This window comes from Plasmodium knowlesi (assembly GCF_000006355.2).
Source record: "Plasmodium knowlesi strain H genome assembly, chromosome: 4".
In the NCBI taxonomy this organism is placed as follows: domain Eukaryota; phylum Apicomplexa; class Aconoidasida; order Haemosporida; family Plasmodiidae; genus Plasmodium; species Plasmodium knowlesi.
The window spans coordinates 845,864-864,734 of record NC_011905.2 but is presented as its reverse complement, the minus strand read 5'-3'; the positions used below and the strand labels follow the sequence as shown (position 1 = coordinate 864,734).

The 18,871-nt window shown below is 40.7% G+C and overlaps 6 protein-coding genes across 6 annotated transcripts; 4 read left to right on the top strand and 2 right to left on the bottom strand.

Annotated features, from left to right (window-relative positions):
• Positions 1–68: 68 nt before the first annotated feature.
• On the bottom strand, positions 69–2,101 carry PKNH_0419900 (chromatin assembly factor 1 P55 subunit, putative; the record flags this gene model as incomplete). The annotated part of the gene is made up of 4 exons (XM_002260643.1): positions 69–173; positions 426–1,502; positions 1,617–1,698; positions 1,902–2,101. The coding sequence occupies 4 exons, from the start codon at positions 2,099–2,101 to the stop codon at positions 69–71; spliced, it is 1,464 nt and encodes a 487-aa protein (XP_002260679.1).
• A 2,844-nt stretch (positions 2,102–4,945) lies between these two features.
• Positions 4,946–8,296, top strand: PKNH_0419800 (conserved Plasmodium protein, unknown function; the record flags this gene model as incomplete). Its single annotated transcript, XM_002260644.1, has 1 exon — positions 4,946–8,296. The coding sequence occupies one exon, from the start codon at positions 4,946–4,948 to the stop codon at positions 8,294–8,296; it is 3,351 nt and encodes a 1,116-aa protein (XP_002260680.1).
• A 472-nt stretch (positions 8,297–8,768) lies between these two features.
• PKNH_0419700 (HID1 domain-containing protein, putative) lies at positions 8,769–12,672 on the bottom strand (the record flags this gene model as incomplete). Its single annotated transcript, XM_002260645.1, has 4 exons — positions 8,769–8,999; positions 9,171–9,265; positions 9,552–12,281; positions 12,453–12,672. 4 exons carry the CDS (start codon positions 12,670–12,672, stop codon positions 8,769–8,771), a joined length of 3,276 nt encoding a protein of 1,091 aa, XP_002260681.1.
• A 745-nt stretch (positions 12,673–13,417) lies between these two features.
• Positions 13,418–13,698, top strand: PKNH_0419600 (H/ACA ribonucleoprotein complex subunit 3, putative; the record flags this gene model as incomplete). Its single annotated transcript, XM_039113876.1, has 2 exons — positions 13,418–13,474; positions 13,588–13,698. 2 exons carry the CDS (start codon positions 13,418–13,420, stop codon positions 13,696–13,698), a joined length of 168 nt encoding a protein of 55 aa, XP_038969488.1.
• A 1,043-nt stretch (positions 13,699–14,741) lies between these two features.
• Positions 14,742–15,663, top strand: PKNH_0419500 (SF-assemblin, putative; the record flags this gene model as incomplete). Its single annotated transcript, XM_002260647.1, has 2 exons — positions 14,742–15,461; positions 15,598–15,663. 2 exons carry the CDS (start codon positions 14,742–14,744, stop codon positions 15,661–15,663), a joined length of 786 nt encoding a protein of 261 aa, XP_002260683.1.
• A 1,229-nt stretch (positions 15,664–16,892) lies between these two features.
• Positions 16,893–18,704, top strand: PKNH_0419400 (HP12 protein homolog, putative; the record flags this gene model as incomplete). Its single annotated transcript, XM_002260648.1, has 1 exon — positions 16,893–18,704. The coding sequence occupies one exon, from the start codon at positions 16,893–16,895 to the stop codon at positions 18,702–18,704; it is 1,812 nt and encodes a 603-aa protein (XP_002260684.1).
• Positions 18,705–18,871: the final 167 nt, after the last annotated feature.

Genomic DNA, 18,871 nt, shown 5'->3' with positions numbered 1-18,871 from the left:
CCTGTAGGAATGCACCTCGGTCTTTGTCTCTGTGTGTGGTTGTGGGTATGGGGGACAACTCCTTGTGGCTATTCCACTTCGGTGTCATCGTATGTGTCTGAGGCATCCTCGTAGGCCTGTCTGGAGGGCTGCCATATGTGTAACGTGTTGTCTTCGCTGATGGAGGAGATCATCTGCGTGGGGGAGGGGAGCGTCCAAAGCGAGGGTGAACGAAAGTGTGTTTAGTGAAGGAATCACAGAAGGGGAGCAGTTTCGGGCGGGACACTAGGCCAAGCAAGCTTCCGCTCCTCGTGCTTCCAACGCTACAATCGTTGCAAACAGTGCAATCGTTGCAAACAGTGCAAACGTTGCAAACACTGCAAACGTTGCAAACACTGCAAACAGTGAAAACAGCGCAAACGTCGCTATAACAATTGAAAACGAACCATTGAGTAGGACGAGTTTAGAGAGAAGTCTAGGATATTGGAGGCATGCCCACCGTGGATGAAAATGAGTTCGGGGGGGCCATCCTGCGAGTCCTCATATGTCTGCTCAATACCAATTCTATTCGTATCAAAAAAATAAATGTATTTATCACTGGAAGAGGAAGACAAAATTCCGGGCTGGTATTTGTCCCACTGTAGCTTTATAATAGTTTCCTTATGAGATATTATTCTGTGCAGAGATTTGTTCGTGTATCGAATATCCCACAAGTCAATTTCTTTGTTCGTGCCACCAGTCGCGAAGATATTTTTATTGTGTGGATTCACATCGATGGAGTTCAAAGTGCAGTTGGTAGCCTTGATGGAACTCACTGCACTCCTATTCCTAATATCGTATATATGTATGTGTCCGTTATCCGATACTGTCAACACATTATTGTCTTTCCAGCAACAATCTTGCAGAGGCACATTGTTATTAAAAAATTTTATCAATGGTTGTATTACTCCTTTGCAGTTTTCCTTGTTTGAACTGATGTTGGCGAAATCACCACCGGAAGGTCCAGTCGTTGTGGAGTTCCCTCCGCTCGGTGCAGTTGCACCGTCTGTGGTGACCCCTCCGATGGTATTTACACCACCACTTCCAGTAACAGGTGGAGCAACCACATTGGAACTGCTCGTCGCGCAGTAAGCACTTGCATTTATATCCCATATACATAAATATGAATCGTCAGCACAGGAAGATATTAAATTGTTATCTACGCCCCATTGAATACCCCATCCCTGGTACAGATGACCCTTAAGTGTGTAATCAAATGTCACAGCGGAATTATTTTTCCCTTCATTTTCTTCATACTTGTAATTACTTAAATTTAATATATTTATATTTCCGTCGGAGGAAAAGCAGGCAATCACATCCTTGTTTTGGGGACTACAAGTAATTTTGTTAATTTCACATTCGTGATAAATTTTATTTTTCATTTTGAAATTTCTGCTCGTATCGTTGGTGGTGTTGTGTCGGTAATTGTTTATCTTTTCATAGTAGAGATTGGAGTGCGACAATTCTTCACTTGGGAGGTTTACCTGCGTGGGGTTTGGTAGGGTTGTCATTTGCGCAAAATTGCTTCAATTTGTCAGGGTTTTTTTATTGCAACTCAGTTGGTGTCTTTTCTCTTTTTTTCTCCCTTGCTTCCTTACCTCCAGAATCAATATGTAGTTGTTCTTCTCCGTGGTGTACGTACCCAGGATGAGGTCTTGGTTGTAAACATCATCGTCACTCCTAACGTGTTGATAAAAAGAGGGGGGGGAGGAAATACGTGGTGGAATGCACGGAAAGGAAAAAAAAAAAATGAATGAAAGAAATGCACTTGGCTAGGATTACACATCGATGGGGTGCGTTTTAAGTAGGGCCCCTTATAAGACGCGCATGTCGTATATCTGCTCCCGACGCAACCTCCGATGATGTCTCTACTGGTAACCTACCTCCACACGTTGGGCACCCACTCGATAAAGAGAGAGGGCCATTCGCATGTGTATATCATAATCACATTGTAAAGCAGGAGGGTGTTGTACTGCCAGTATTTGTGGTTGTCCACACTGGAATTCACGTAGTTGTGCTTCGTGTCCTCATTTTGGTTGCTAATGTCATTTAGGGCGTTCAGGTGGTTCGCCTGCTTTTTCATTTTTTTCATGTTCTGATTGGAACATGTGCGTAAGTGCAAGCAAGTGGGTACGCGTTGGGAGGTGTGTGCACATGCAAACTATTACATACTTCGTTAGACGTGCACACTTGCCTACACTAACGGGCGAGCGGACAAACGGACAAACGGACAAAAGGACAAAAGGACAAACGGGCGAGCAGACAAACGGACAATCGGACGAACTGACCCCTGAACGTATTTTCCACAAGGATACGATTGGATGGAGCCTCACATTATATCACACATGAAAGACGAAAATCGAAAAAAAAAAAAAAAAAAAAACAACTAAACAATGCAAGTACGAAGGAGTAAGCATGAGAATAACAAAAGCTAAACTTCTACGTATGTGTGGCGTAACTGCCATGTAGCCCCGCGTTCCAGTCGCAATGAAGCTACAACGTAACTGAGGAACGCGTGTAAAAATAGCAAAAGGAAACTCTCCATTTCCTGAAACATTAATCCTTTCACATCAAATTTTTTCTTTCCTCTTATTACCCTTGGGAAAAAAAAAAAAAAAAAAAAAAAAAAAAAGGAAGAACAAACTATTTTATCTTTTGCACAAGGAAGCAAAGGAACGAAAACAGATGACGAACATTTTTATATGTATATTCCTCGTTGTATTCTTCCGCTCTCTTCATCTGTTTTTTTTTTTTTTTTTTTTTTTTTTTTTTTTTTTTTTGCATTTATATTATATTCTCCTTTCGCAGGGAGAAATACAAACAATGGTTACGAGCACGCGAACAATGTTAGTGTTAGTGGCAGAATTTTTGCGTGCCCATTTTTACACGCACATAATCATATGTACCTCATCCATATGGTCATTTTCATGTGTACTTTCTTCTTCGTGTAAATAATTAGCATTTTGAGGGATTGCACAGAGAAAGAAAAAAAAAAAAAAAAAAAAAAAAAAAAAAAAATGAAAGCGAAACAAAATGTGCTTCCCTTTTCGGTTTGTCATTTATCGGTTAGCCTTCGGGAAGGGCCGCTTTAAGGTTCAGTGGCTCGGAAGTTACTGGCGCAGTGTTTTCTGAGCTTCAATTTCCTTTCAATGGATAATGTTCGCAGGGTAGGTAATATCTTAGCAGAGGAGAATGCCTTTCATCTTTGTTGCTTTCTTCCACGTGGAACACTCATTGAATGTCACCCACAACTCCATGTTACGCGAAAAAATGAATTACTCATTTTGTATGCCTCGCGAAGAATGTGTTGATAAGGAGTATCCTCGGCACACCTTGGAGAAGGGAACTGCGACGAATGCAGATAGCGTACCCATTGCGCTTCCGAATTCAGGTGAAGTTTCCAAAGTTCCAGTAAGGAAAATTTCAGCATTCTTTCCCAAACATCATCCAACTTTGTCTTGGTTCGACCTGAACTTACGCAAATATAGAGGTGTGTGCATGGATCCCACCTTTGCATACGCCTTGCAACTCCTCTCCTCTGATGCGGGATTCCCAGTCGGTAGAACGGTACGAATGGAATATGTCTTTAGTCAGCTTGGAATTCGTCTCCTTTGAGAGGAACTCCTAAACCAGGTCGTTTAAGCTTTTCCATAACAAGTTGGAAGAACAAATGTATAACTTCGATTATGGGCAGAGGGAACTGCCACTTGATGGTTCCTCATTTTTCTCTTCCATGTGTTAACACGCCACAAAAAAAAAAAAAAAAAAAACAATAAAAATAAATGAACAAGTAAATTGTGCAACAAGCAAATTTTGGAAAGTCGTCATTCACCATGTCTGCTATACATTTTACCCCATCGGAAGAACAAGTTAAAATAAATAAAAATAATAAAAAGCAATTAAAATGATTGACTCATCATTTAATATCTCCCTCCAAGTGGAACACTTCTGAGAGGAATCCTTTCCAACCCGTTTGGTGAAAGTGATGATTGTGTGTCTTGGACGCACGCAAAATGGGGTTGAGCTACCCCTCCGTGGAGCACCGTTCTGTTATGTTAATAGTTCTCCGGGAAAAATGGGCCAAGTAAATTGGACAGATGTGTGTAGCATTTGTGGGTGGTGAAATTTTCCAAATGAGCTGGCCATTGCCCTGTCGCCATGTCGTCATTCATATACTTGCCAATTTTTACTTTTCTCCCGTCGTCCCCGATACATTAACGCAGAAAGGCAGAAAAGCAAAAATTCTATGTTAATGTTATGCATTTAAAAAAAAATAAATAGCTGCTCGTCTCTACCGAAGTTCAGTACGCAGGAAGTGACAAACGTGGAGACCGCTACACGCGTAGCTCTCGCAAAGTATTTTTTTCCTCACCCAGGGAAAAAAAAAAAAAGAAAATTTCCGTTCACTCTATCTTCAAAAGTCTCTTAACGAAAAAAAAGAAAAAAAAACAACATCGCCGATGGGAGTGAATCCCCTTGGCATACTCCAAAGCGCAGGGACAGAGTATGAACCACTGTCTAGGAGCCAGAACCTCCTCTCTCTCTCTCCTTCCCGTGCCTTTCACATGTGCACACCTCGATCAAAGGCTCGTAGTGGAGTTAAAAGGAAGCGCGAAAAAAAAAAAAAAAAAAAAAAAAAAAAAAAATGAATGAATGAATGAGCCAAGGAGCGTGGCAATGGATAAGTACGGGAAAGAAAAACGCTTCGCTCATTTAAAGTAGTTCACGTGTGTATAGGCAAAGATGGATAAGAAAACGAATGGGCCACTCCCACAATAGTGAAGGTGTCTTAGCGCAGTACTCGGGGACAGCTGACTGAGCCCTCCATAGGAGAACGCAGCGTGGCCGCAACGAAGAATCTCAGATCTCGAACAAATTACACATGCCAAGGAAATTCACCTTCCTCTGATTTGATCAACCTAAGAAGATGAACGAAAATAAAAAGTTGGAGATCATTCGGAATATGCTGCACACCCTCCTTGGAGAGTCGGACAAAGAAAGAGAAGACGACGGTGATACGAGGGAAGAAAAAGTATCAGAAGGAAATAATAATCCTCTACAATGCGACTCACGAGGTGATCACCGCAACGTTTGTAATGACACAGAGAAGGAACACAAGGAAAAATATAATTTGAAGAAAAAGTATGTAGAAAAATCGAAAGAAGTAATATCTTTCTATAGGAATTACATGAACAAGTCAGAACAAAAGGAGCTGGAAAAGTATGCCAATCTTTACGACATCGTTTTAAATAATTCTTTCGAATATACAGAAAGGGATAGCATAGACACGTACATGTATTGCAACGTATTCCCCATGTTAAAAAAAACGTTTGACGCGTTCGTTCTCTACGTAAGCAAATTATATGAACACAAAAATGATGCAAGCTACACAAAGATTATAAAAAATTTGGATCCAATTTTTTTGTTCTCTCAATATATTATACGCTTGACGGATGAGGATTCTTCACAAAGTGATAAGGAGAACAGCTTGTTTGAAGAAGAACTTAGTGGATGCTTCTCTCCAGAGGGAGGGTTCCAAAAGAAAGTGACTCATGAACTGGACAAACTTATACATGACGAATGCTTCGTTACCACTGATGAGATGCCCACCAATGGAACTGACCTGGACCATACTACTGGTAGGAAAAGAAAGGACGAAGAATTGACACAAGTGGAAAAAGAAATTAACGATTTTTACAACAACTATGATCTGGTGGAGGAGGAAAACAAAATCAAAAAGACGCAAAAAAGAAGGGATATTTTGAAATCCATTTATAGCAAGAAAAACGTTTTATCAACCGATGAAATAGCCTTGTATAATTCCTACTATGAGGAGCGTATAAAAGTAAAAGGCAAGAAGGTGCTAACTGGTAGGCGCGACTCATCACTCATCCTCAACTTGGCTCCGACCAACTCGTTTGGAAATGTCGCTGTACCGCCTAATGCGTTTAACATAACGCTCGATTTGGAGGAGACGCGAGGGGGGATAAGTGGTGATGCAAGTGGTGCTAATCACGCTGATGGTAATCATAATGGTGGTAATCACGCTGGTGGTAATGCAAGTGGTGGTGGAGAACTCCAGGTTAAGGAGAAGGGTCACCCCAACGTGGACACCCCTTGCGATGACCACCCAGATGGAGTAGGTGAAAACCTTGATGATCTAATCAAACAACTGGAGCGAAGAGAAAGCTCCTACTTCGAAAAGAGGATCCACTTTGTACTAGACAAATGGGTCCGAGAAGAAGATGGACGCAGACTCATAATCAAGCAAAAGGATAAAATAAAATTAATCTTCGATGAATTTAAAAAGAAAAACTATACCATCACAGATAAAGACATAATTCCTTTGCTATTCTACATAGACAAAAAGTTATTTCTAAATTATACCCTTGTACATCAGTATAATTTTAACAATTTCCACTATATATTTTTTCTGCATTCATCTTTTTATTGTTCCGATACTAATAGCATTACGTTTGAAGAATTATGGACTTTCCTCGTTTCTAACCTTCCTCTAAATTCCCACTTGTACAAGGAAGACATTTTAATTGGGCTGGAGAAATTTTACAGAAAAAAAAAAATGATTCAAAATTTTCAGTTCACCATTACTTTTGTCAGAAACTTTCTTCTCTTTCTTCTCATGGACATATTTTTATTCCTCTCTCGTTTTGTCAAGCAGGAGTTAAGTCATCACCCCCTTGGGCCTCTTGGCGGAAGCGGAAATGTTGTGGGAATTTCCTTAGCGCACAATTTTTACCTCCATATGGATTCCCTTTCTCCCTTCTTTTCCTCATCCGAGGAATCCTCCACTGAGGTGTTTTCCTCCATGGAGAAATTTCGCTCAGTTTGTGCACCCCCTTCAATGCATCGTGACAACGCTACCCAAGGAATACATGGCGGGGATTCCCTCTCTGAGAAGGACGAATCCGAAAAAACACTTCCTCCCTTTGACCCAAAGGAAAACAATAAGTTAGGATCCAGACATAGTGAGAGTAAATCAGTAACATTGCACCCAGAGGGATGCGTGAAAAGAAATATGTTTCTGCACCTGTTGATGCTGCTTTGGGGAATCAACATAAAGATGGATGGTCTACAAGAGGAGATTCTCATTTCGGACGAGTTGTCCACGGACATGGAGGGGGAGGGGGAGGCGGAGGACGCGATAGATGCGTTGGATGGGGATGGTGCAGTTGGGAAGAGTGCCTCGGCGAAGACCTATGAAGATGCACGAGCCCCAGAGGGAAACGACAAACCGTTACATAGACGGACTCATCAACAAATTAACCCACAGCGCAAAAAGGATGAACACGAATTCATCTCTAGAAGTGACGGGGAAATAGCAAAAAAAGGAATTTCAAACAAATTGGCAAAAGGAATGGCATCGAAAAAAAGGAGTCTGTCAACGGACGGAGGAAACAGACAATACAGTTTGAAAAAAACATCAGTGGAAGATGCAATTAGACATAAGAAAAAAATAAATGAAGACGAATTAGAAGAAGAAAAAAAAAGGAAAGAAAAAAAACGCACTCATGATATGTATACATTACGAAAAAAATATAAAAAAAAAAATTATAAAAAAAAACTCTCTATTTTGGTGCACTCTATTGTTAAAAATATTAAGCCCAGGAAAAAAAATTATTACAATAAGCTCCTTCAAATGTTGAATGGCGGTGCGAAGCAAGTCTTTTGGGATCTCTTTCTTCTTCCACTTGAGGGTTATGATCAATTTACCACAGATTATGATATAGGATGGGCATTGGGCGGACTCGACGACACCACGGTCACTAGCACTGATGGGTATTCAACATTTCGTGAAAGCGCAAGCGGCGAGGGAAGTAAGAACCACTTAGGTGACAGCTTACACGGTAGCCCCTCTTCTAGAAGCACCGATTCATTTACCCCCCGCTGCGGAATGCACACTTTGAAGGGAGGCGGAGGAGGAGACCCCTCCAAAATACCCTTTTTCCCAGAAGATGAAATTTTCCCGCAAGTGGAAAATTTCATTCAAACGTACATCAAAAAGAGAAGGAAAAAAAAGTCCTCCGACGGGGATCACAAAAAGGGGGACATAACAATAGAGGAGTTAAAATCAAGTGCCTCTCCCCAAAAAAGGAGCAACTCATCCATCCGCCTCCTGTGTAGCTTCAGATTGTACAAGAAAAAATTCCTGAATAAATTTACAACGGAGCATATTTACTTGCTACTCCTTTTTGTGTGTTACGTTAACAAATCGATGGACTTTTTCTTCCTTCGGCCAGCAGGCACCAAGGGGAAATGAAGTTATCATTCTCACATACACTAACGCAACAATGTGGGCGCATCCTCTTCACGTTTCACTTGTCCGTTTTACCAATTTCTCTTTTTTTTTTTTCTTTTTTTCTTTTTTTCTTTTTTTATTTTTTTATTTTTGTTCGGGTCGGCGAATAAAACAAAAAAAAAAAAAAAAAAAGATACTGTGTCTGGTAAATTAACCCGTGTTTCTCATTTGTAAAATCAAAAGAAGGAATAAAAAGAAGAAATGCCAACTTTTTTTTAAATATGAATATATTCCCGCGTATGGAGATTCACACCTCGGTAGCTCCACATGGACAACAAGTTTTTAATCACCTTACGGTTGGAAAGATGGAACACACTCGGCGGGGCGGTATACGTGAAGCGTTAATTAGCATCGTATTAATCGCTCCCTTTACGAACATACCACTTCTTAACCTGGGCATAAGTCTCCAACATTCAACATCGCTCCGTTTGAACTAAAATATAAACTTAATGCCCCCATTTAGAAACAGATTTTCCTTGTACATGTGGGAGAACAAGAGAAAGTACATGTAATTGGTTACCCACTTGGAGAGAAGAATGTTCTTCTCGTACTTCCTTATGATGAAAGGAATTTTGTTATTTTTTATGGTCGAACAGTGGTTTTTAATTAAATTCACCACATCGTTGTAGTCCAGTATTTCCTTCTCATCACATTCTTCTTCGATCTGCATGGTGGAATGGAATATTATTGGGAGGTGTGCAGTGAAAGGGTAGTATGTGTCGTATGCACATTCTCTCAATCAGTGTATCGGGAAGATATCCACTACTCCGCACAAATTCAACATGCAGAGCAAATCTCGATGTTGTTTGATTTGTCCAGTTTTTGCGCTAATTACCAGATTGGCCAAGTCATAAATTATGCTGTCGATGAACTGCAGGGGTAGTTTGTTCTTCCAGTTGATTAGCCAATTTTCGGTGGGTACCCAGTGATCTGCATGAAAGGGAAGAAAAAGAAAAAAAAAAGCAATAATGTGTGCAAAAATACATATGAAGGTGTGCACTTTGGCTAGCTCCAAAAAAAAAAAAAAAAAAAAAAAAAAAATTCGCAAGGATGTGTGAAATTTGGCTAGCTCCCAAAAAAAAAAAAAAAAAAAAAAAAAAAAAAATTTACAAAAAATTGCAATGAGTAATAACTGGACAATTGTCCCAATGGATCATTCGCTGCGGGGTGACGCACGACCTCGCACCCTTTGGGGCAGATCAAATAGGGAACTCACCGGTAGGGTGGGTAGAGACAGAAAGGCAGTTATCCTTTAGCATCTGGTCCAAGTTGTGAATGGAGAAAAAGACGTCCTTGTTCTTTATTATCATGTAAATTAAATTGTAGTTATCATTTAAGTTGTGAGATAAAATGTTGTTTATAAAATCCAGCATAAGGAAAAGTGAATAGTAATGATGTTGGGATGAGAGGAGCCATTCCTTTTTTAAAACTTTTTTTAAAATATTAATTATGCTCTCGCAAGAGTATGTGTTCATGGACTTGATGTAAACGCTCACATTTGTCAGGATGGTAATGGACATATCAATAATTCGTTCGAACTTCAAAAAAAATATATTGTCATTGATTAGCATGCATAAGGTGTACACTAGGAAATCCACGTAAGAATCAAACTGGTAGACGTTTCTCAGCGGGAACTTCACCTTAATTTTCTGGTCATATTTTTGGTTGAGGTTTTTGCAAATGGTCGCGTTGGATGAAACCTTCAGGATTATGAAAAGGCAAATGTAAATTAGACCGTCTATTTTGCGCACGTTGAACTCGTCGCACTTGCCCGACTGGTTGAAGTTGCCGTTCTGGTAGACGCGCGGTTGCTCATCGTAGTTGTTTGTGTTGGACGGGTTGCTTATATTAGTGGTGGTATCAGTGGCTGTATCCACGTTGGTGCTAACAGTGATACCGGCCGCCTTGTCGCGTTTGCGCAGGTCGGCTAGAGCCTGCATCTCTCGCTTCCGATGGTGATTAAAGCAGACCAGTATGTATAGAATGTAAAAGAGAAACAAGCTGCTATTGTGGTTTTTCATGTACCTAATAAATAGCCGATTGTTATCCATCAGGTGCCATAGCAGACACAAATAATTGTGAAGAAACAAAATTTGCTCCTCATAATGTTCGTAGTACAGCTTGTAACTTATCAGTATGTTTAGGGCTCCTTTGTAAATGTACGAAATATCGTTTACGTCCAACTTACGCAGCATTTCTTGGTACACATTATTGGAGCGCAGTTTTTTAAACTCCTTTTGCTTTTTTATGTAATCGTAGTAATAGTCTTCGTTCGTGTCCTTCCCCTTTGGATTAATTTCGTTTAAGTAAAAATTTCGCTTCTTCATAAGGTGCTCGAGTTGTGGAAATTTTTTTTTTTTTTTTTTTTTTTTTTTTTCACTATTGTTCAGGTAGCCATTGTGCTCTGCGTCTGTACACGTGCTTGATGAGTTCCATGACCCCTCCGAGGAATCATCAAGGATGAACAAATCGGCATGTAAATTCTCGACCTTTTCGTTGCTTCTTTGTTCGTCCTTGTCGAGCGAGTGCTCCTCACCCTTTGTGCTTTTATCCGTGTCTGACTTGTCCTCCTCCTCGCTTTCGCCATGCGTTACCAGCGTGTCGTCCCACTTGATCGCCTCATTTCCGCTTTGGTTCATCGACTGGATGGTGCTGCTACTTTGGAGGGAGGCATCCCCCCCGCCTTCCTCTCCTATGCGTACTTCTCCTATATGTGCTTCTCCTATGTGTGCTTCTCCTATATGTGCTTCTCCTATATGTGCTTCTCCTATGTGTGCTTCTCCTATATGTGCTTCTCCTATATGTGCTTCTCCTATATGTGCTTCCCCCCCTTCCGCGACGCTGTAGAAGTACCTGGCCGCGCCACTCAGGTAGTGCACCCTCTTGTCGTCCTCCAAAACGAACGGACTAAAATCAATCAGCAAGTTAAAAATGTGAATGCACAAATTGTAAAACTCTAAATAGCTGTTATCATAAAAATAAAAACTAAAATAATTAAATTCATTGTCATATATGACGGTCAAAAGGGAGAAGAAGAAATTCGCAGTGTAGTAAATTTCCCCACTTGTAAAGAGAAAAAGAAAAAAATTCTTCTCTTTTAGGTACTTGCTTTGGTCCCAATATAAATAAGAACTTAAAAGGATTAGGAGGCACTTCAGGATGGCACTTCTGTTCTTTATTAATTCTAGGTTGATATCATTACTGTGTGTAGGTGCTACATCGACGTTCCTTAGGTTTCTCTTTAAATGGATCGTTGTCATCTCGTCTGCCTTCTGGCATTTTAAACAAATTTCACCGTTCGATATTTCATAATTTGTGTTCTCTTCCCCCGGGGAAATGGTACTAGCATTTCCGCTGTCATTGACATCTGAGCACTTGGGGCCCAGTTTGGCGTAACTTCCATCGTCGAAACCGCTAACGCTATCACCCTCTTCCTTGCTTCCAACCAGTGCAGAACTTCCTTGTTCTTTCCCATCTACATGCTTATCATCATGTTCACACTTTTCGTTTCCTAGCTCGCTTTGTCCACTCCTTGCATATTTGACCCTCTGATGAATGGAAAACTTATGTAACCATAGTTTTTTTACATCCACTGTATTTATAGCGTGGAACTTTTCCTCCAGTTGATGAGAATCTTCCAGGTCGTCCGAATTGTCAGCGCCCCTCTCACCTTTAGTTTGGTCTATGACGGGAGTGGTGTCGTCTCTTCCTCCTCCATGAATACATAGACCTTCCGTGAATAAAGCGAGAAGGAAAAAGTTGTACAGGTGGAGAATTAACACATTGCTCGTGCATGCGTAGTTGGGTTGGACGGGGCATTCTACACGATTTTTTCTCCAGAGTAAATCGAAAACTTCCTTTTTGTGGCAGTTATATTGTAACACTGGGAGCAGCAGAAGGCATATGTTTACACATGCTTTGCAATCATCTATGAATCCCTTGGAACCTGTGAGTGGATGGGGGGAATTAATAACAATACATGTTCTTATGGTGTGGTTTACTAAAACGAAGGAAGAGGTTACCCTCATTGTCTGCTCTTTCATGGGCTACACTGTCAGAAAATATTTAGCGCGACCAAATATAAATATTTTTTCAGCAATACGATCGAAATACTCACTCTTTAGTATCAATTTTTCCAACGTGTTCATCAAAAAATGGAAAAACATTTTGACATATTTTTCATCGTCTAAGACCCTTTTAGATAAGGAGAAGTCCTCTTGCCTGTGCAGGCTCCTACCCAAGGATGACAATTCGCTGTACAAGTCGACATCGTTCCATTTTTCATCATTTGCCTTTTCCAACAGGGAAATTATTCTTTTGATATTATTTTGGCCCATGAGTATTGCTGCATATGGCTATTGGTCGGTGTGGGGGGGTGATCGTGGAAAAAAGGGAGAACAAAAAAGCACTCCATATGGACCAGGCGTATTAAAATCGATGAAGGGTCATCCCCTGGTACATGTCACGGGCATGCTTTTCACACCTGACGAAGGGAAGCGCTTTATGCTGAACTACGCAAGTGTAAAAGTGGGCACAGAAAAGGAGGGATATTCACGATGTAACACCCCGCGGGGCAGTGGTAACCGTGGAAAGGATAAAATCCAGCGAAACTCACTTTTACTACGAAATGCACATGCTCCCATATTCGAGATGAGCGCCCAGGGGCTGCCTCCTATGTGCCCCGAAATACTTCTGGGGTAAGGAAGGCGCGCTTTAAAAAAAATAGCCTATAAAGGGAAAAAAAAAAAAAAAAAAAGAACAAAAAAAAAAAGCAAAAGAAAGGTCAAACAAAGTTACAAAAAAAAAAAAAAAAAAAAAAAAAATCGAAAGTAATTGGAGTAAAAACAATTCCAAAATAACGCAAAAAGAACCAATAAAACAGCGTCAATTAAGGGGGCTAGCCAGATTCCAGGTTAAACCGCAAAAGAAGAGTTTCCTTTATATTCCCCTTTAAACTTTTTTACTTGAACTCCCTGCATGCCCCCACGGAATCATTTCAAGCATCATAATTCCTACAACATATTTGAGCGCGGCGACTTCAGGATTTTATCCCCAATAGAATCACATGCCTGATTAAAGAAAATGTACATGTTAAGATACTACCTGGATGCCAATGGAAAGAGGGTATACACGGTGAAGGTATAAAGGAGGAGAGAAACCTTTCGGGTCGCAATACATTCGCTCGACAAGTTCACAAAGTTACAGTTTCCATTTTTCATTTTTCATTTTCCATTTTTCCCATTCCCCCTCAGCCCGTGGTCGATGGGAAGGTAACCTTCTCGGCCCACCCCTGCCGATTTTCGCCGGACGACAAGTTCTCCTCCCAGCGGATAACCCTCAAGAAGAGATTCAACCTGTTGTAAGGTATGCGGAGCAGGAGCATCCATCTGTGTCGATACGAATGGAAGATCAGAACTTCACGTTCAAATGGAGTTTCCGCGTGGTGTCATCCACCGCATGGGGGCACGGAAACGCCCCTACTAAAAAGGGAGAAGAACGGAAGAGATGTAGTGGTTGGGAAAAGACCTTGTAAAATAAAAGAAATGTAACATAATATTGTGCATACATATAACTGCCCATGAGTTGTATTCGTATGCGCCGCAGAATCATTCGCAACTAGTGGAGTAATCTTCACGTGTGTAGCTTGATTTTAAAGTTCACACGGATAGACCCAGCGCAAGTTATCATTTAACCGTAAACTGCATTTGCGCATGCTTTTAATTTTTTTCCAAAAATTGTGTACACGGCAGAGTGACTCGTTTGCTCAAATGCGATTCGCCCTTTTACGTTTTTGTTAAAAAAAAAAAAAAAACAACAAACATTTGAAATAGTTAATTTGTGAAAAAGCTTAAATTGAAGGAGTCTTAACGAAGCTGCGCAATGCTTTGCAGCACTAGGGGGAATTCCACCACCACCCCCAAAAAAAAAAAAAAAAAAAAAAATATATATATATATAAATGGCATTCCGCCAAGTGCACAACTGAAAAGACGATACGGATAAGCCATTGCACATTTTTTTTTTTTTTTTTTTTTTTTTTTTTAAAGTATTTACAACGATTGTTTAGCGAAAAGGAGGAAAACAAAATACGATGCTTTTTTTTTTTTTTTTTTTTTTTTTTTTTTTTTGTATTGCCGTCCTTTTTCTCGCCCTTTCACTTTGCTTAGTGAATAATTGTTCGTCATTTTTAAGACAGACACTCGTTGGCAGTGATTGTGAACGCGACTTGTCGGGGTGATAATTAGAGTAACTAAAGGAGGTGGCACATTTTCCCCCGTCACGCACGCGTGCCGCAGGACTCCACGTGTATGGTTTTTTCCTTCCTCACCTCAAGCATAAGCAGACGACTGGTAGGCAGAAGTAGCCAGATTGGCACAGCTGAAAGGAACAACTACAGAGACTCCCAAAATGCGCCAGCGCAGCGGGAGCTCGTGCGCATCCGATGGACAGGGTGCGTACAGCCTGCACTCCCAGAGAACAATGGCAGACACGCACTTCTTCGCAGAATCGAATGTTTTAGACGACCCCAGGGAGACCACGAACTCGTACAAAGAAATAAAATACGATTTGCTCCGCATAGAAAGGAACATCAACATAGAGGTACGCAAAAGGATCGAAGCAAACAAAAACATCCAACACCTAATTGAGCACACAGCGAATGACATGATCAACAATGTACTTAACAAAATCACAACCAAAATAGAAAGCATATCATTTGACCTAGACAAAATTATAAAAAAATGTGATGAGTTGGAAAAAGTTGTAGGACAGATTAAGGTAACATTACCTACTAAAATACAAACGGATATGATGAGCTTGAAGAGGGAAGTGTCTGATTTTTTTATCATAATTAACAAGTATGCTAACAATAGGAAGAAGAGAAATAATGTGCTCTTTACGAAGATGGAAAATATGAATGCCTATGTGACAAATAAAATACAAAGCGAAGTTTCCTTTACGGATGAAGATTTTCTTTTTTTTCGAAGAGAGAGTGCCAAGTTGCTTGTTTCTGATTCGGATGATGAACAGAGTTTTAAAGATGCCTTTCTGCAGGAGGTGGAGGAGATTCGGGATGCCCTTGCGCTCACCGTCAAGGCCCGTGAGCAGTCCGACGACGACATCATCCAGGTTGGTATTAGGAAGCGCTCCGTTCCCATGCCATCCCATGTGAGATGCTTCGCCACTTTGCATTCCCTTTTTCCATCCAATACGTTTCATTCATCCATCAACCTGTCCCCTTTCTTTCTCACCTTCTCACCAACAGGCTATGAATAAATACACAAGTGTCCTACAGAAGGCTCTGCAATCCGTCATCACAAACAGTCACTAAGGGAGGGAAAGGGGCCTACACTGCATGTGATGGCTCCTCCTCTCTAAGTGCTTTTTTCCCTGCTCGCCGTAGCTTGCCACTATTCAAGTGTGTTTTATTGGGGTCTCCATCCCCCTTCGTTTCCCCCCGATCACTTCGAGGAGAAGCCTAAATGTGTAACAGACCCATTGGAGTAATGTGTGTGTACATGTCCATACGTCTAATAGTTTTTCTTTTCCCCCCAAAGGCGTACGATGCGTTATGGGGCGTATAACCAACACGGGGTAGGGCAAGTCTGTTTTATGTAATTATTATTTTTTATTTTATTTTATTTTTTTTGTACAGTATATTACCCCATTTTGTGTTAAACTGGGTGAATTAATTAAACATGTTGGGTTTAGTTCCGTTTCGTATGTATGATATGGTACATTTTGGCAATTTTTTTTTTTTTTTTTTTTTTTGTGTTAACCCTGTCGTTTGCTTTCGCGTTTGGTACACTTTCTTTTTTTTTTTTTTTTTTTTTCGTCCACGATTCGTTTGTATACCGACTAGCTCACAGCTCACTCGTCATATGTAACTCATTTTTTAACAGTAACAAAATTCACCGTGACAGGAAGTTATTCCCTGAGAAAAGAGTTAACCTTTGCATTGTCGCATGTTCCCTTTCATTTGGCTTGTACGACTTCCTGGGAATGAGCTTAAGAGAGGTTTACACAGAAAATGCATTACAGAGTTGTAGCCCCCCTTACTTTCTGCGCGTAGTCCGGGAGGCATGAAGGAATATGTACAAGAACGTACGTGTAGTTTCTCCATCTCACGTATCACTTTTCCCTCCTTGCGTAATTGCCCTTGCCCCATTTTTTTTTTTTTTTTTTTTTTTTTTTTTTTTGTTTTTTGCAGACCCTTTCTCTCTACCGCTTCCCCCATGCAAAAAAAAAAAATATGAGTTTTTTTTTTTTTTTTTTTTTTTTTGTTGAAGGGACCACCCAAGGGAACATGATGAAAGCAGGACACCTCGCCATGTGACGAAGAACTCCAGTTTACCCTGATCAACTTCGTGCTCGTGTATCCATGAGCTTATGTACGTACGCTTGTATGCTCATGTATATATGGGTGCCCTCCTTTATCCACGTTGGCCTCTTCGTATAAACGGTGAGGAAGGCTGACTAGCTAAGCGACCTTGAGGCGCAGACACACGAATACACATACATAATACCAGCACTAGGCGTCGCACGCTGCTCCCTACCCAAATGACTATCTGCTCCGGGTGCGGAGCCGCCACGGATGCCACCATATGCTGCCCCATATGCCTGAAAAACAACAAGAAGATATTTTACTGCTCACAAGAATGCTTTGAGGCGAACTACAGTGAACACAAGAAAATCCACTACTTCATAAAAATGATAAGCAGCGAGGAAATGCACAGCAAAATGTTGGAGCGGGACGGGGGTAGCGAGAGGCACAACTTGCCCGTGATAATACTGGGGGACGAGAATGGGGTGGAGGCGGTGGACAGGTCTCCCTTCCAAGCGAACCTGGCGGCGGAGCGCGGCAATTCGGATGTTAGCGTGAACTATGATGTTAGTGACCATCACGAGGGGGGCGATTCCTACGCAACCAGTGTGGAAACCAAGAAAGGCACCCAAAATAGCAAGTTTGAAAATATGTACAGGAAAAAAAATAACAAAAAATATAAAAGAATAGGCAACAATGACTACCTGTTTGATGACTCTAGTGAACAGAACGACACGAGTGAGAACAACTCTTACAAGGGAAATCGAAAAAGAAGTAAACTGTCCACCTACATGCACAATCTGTCAGGCTACCTCTTCTGCAATAAGTACAACATGATACTGCCATACTATAACGATATGTCCGTCAATCCAGACAAAATTAACTTAAAAAACGGAAAGGGTAAAAATAAACTGAGCGAAAAAAAAATACAGGAAATAAAAAAACAGATAAAAAAGAAGAGAATTTTCCAACTCACTATTCTCCTGGTAGTCATATCGATTGTTGTCATTTTAGCTACCTGTATATTCTCCTACATCCTTGAAACGTCACAGAAAAATCTCCAAATAAATTCAGAAATTTTAATAAACAAAAATAATGCTGCGAAGAATGCCGAGATTGTCGAACTGAAGTCTTATATCAACGTTATAGAAGATTTGCGAAAAGAAATTTATGAAATGAAAGAAGTTCTTTACACACATAATGTTTTTTTAAGTAACAAATTTAACCTGAACAGCTCATACCCTTTATTTAACAATTCGAACAAAATGAAGTCAAACCCTGCTGCTACGCATAGTAAGAAATCTGCAGATAAGTTAGGGAGTCTTACCTCGCACCTGTTTTATGATAGCCCGTCTTCCACCTCCGATGGAATTTATAATTACGGAAATGCTGCAGGAGATAAAAAAGCCGACCATTTTGACAGCTCCGTGCGTCTAACTCAACAGCATTATGATATTAATGATATTCATGAGGTAAGCAATAGCGTCAGTGGGGAGAACGCTAAGCATGTGGAGGGAGAAATTAATCTTCCCGATCGAGCAGATGGGGAAGGAGAACACAGCCATTCTCAAATGAAAGACTTGAGCGAAACCTTTCCATCGAGTGCTGTAGAGAATGCAGACCACGCTGTAGGAGAGAACACCCCTTCACAAAATGGGGAGGTACGCCTGAGTAATGAAAACATCAACGAACCGAGTGGAGACCCACTTGCAAACGAAGAAGAACTGGTGCAGGAAAATGTGAAAAATTTTATAAAAAACCACAACATGCCGAATAACGTGGAGCAGGCAAAAATAACTAACGTAATTGTCAATGAAGAGAAACCCATAAACTCCAAAAATCTCATGGCAGAAAATATCAGCGCCACGAGTGATACGCAGGAAGTGGGGATAAACAGCGCACCCAATGAAAATGACATACATAGTCACGAGGAAAAGCTGAAACGTAAGAAGTATACCTCCAAAGGGGAAGGCGGTGAAGGGGATAACAACACAGAGAGGAAATTCAGCAGTAGCAAACTCAACAAGAAGAAACAAAACACGATTTGATATACCTGTGTGCAAGCGTAGAGCAGAGCGCACATATTAAAGCTTCAAAAAAAAAAAAAAAAAAAAAAAAAAAAAAATGCCAATAAATATACATATTTTACCTGAATGGTCAGGTGAATTGGGTCACCTTTTAGCTAGCTGGGGAGAGGGAACCGGTTCCGCACTTG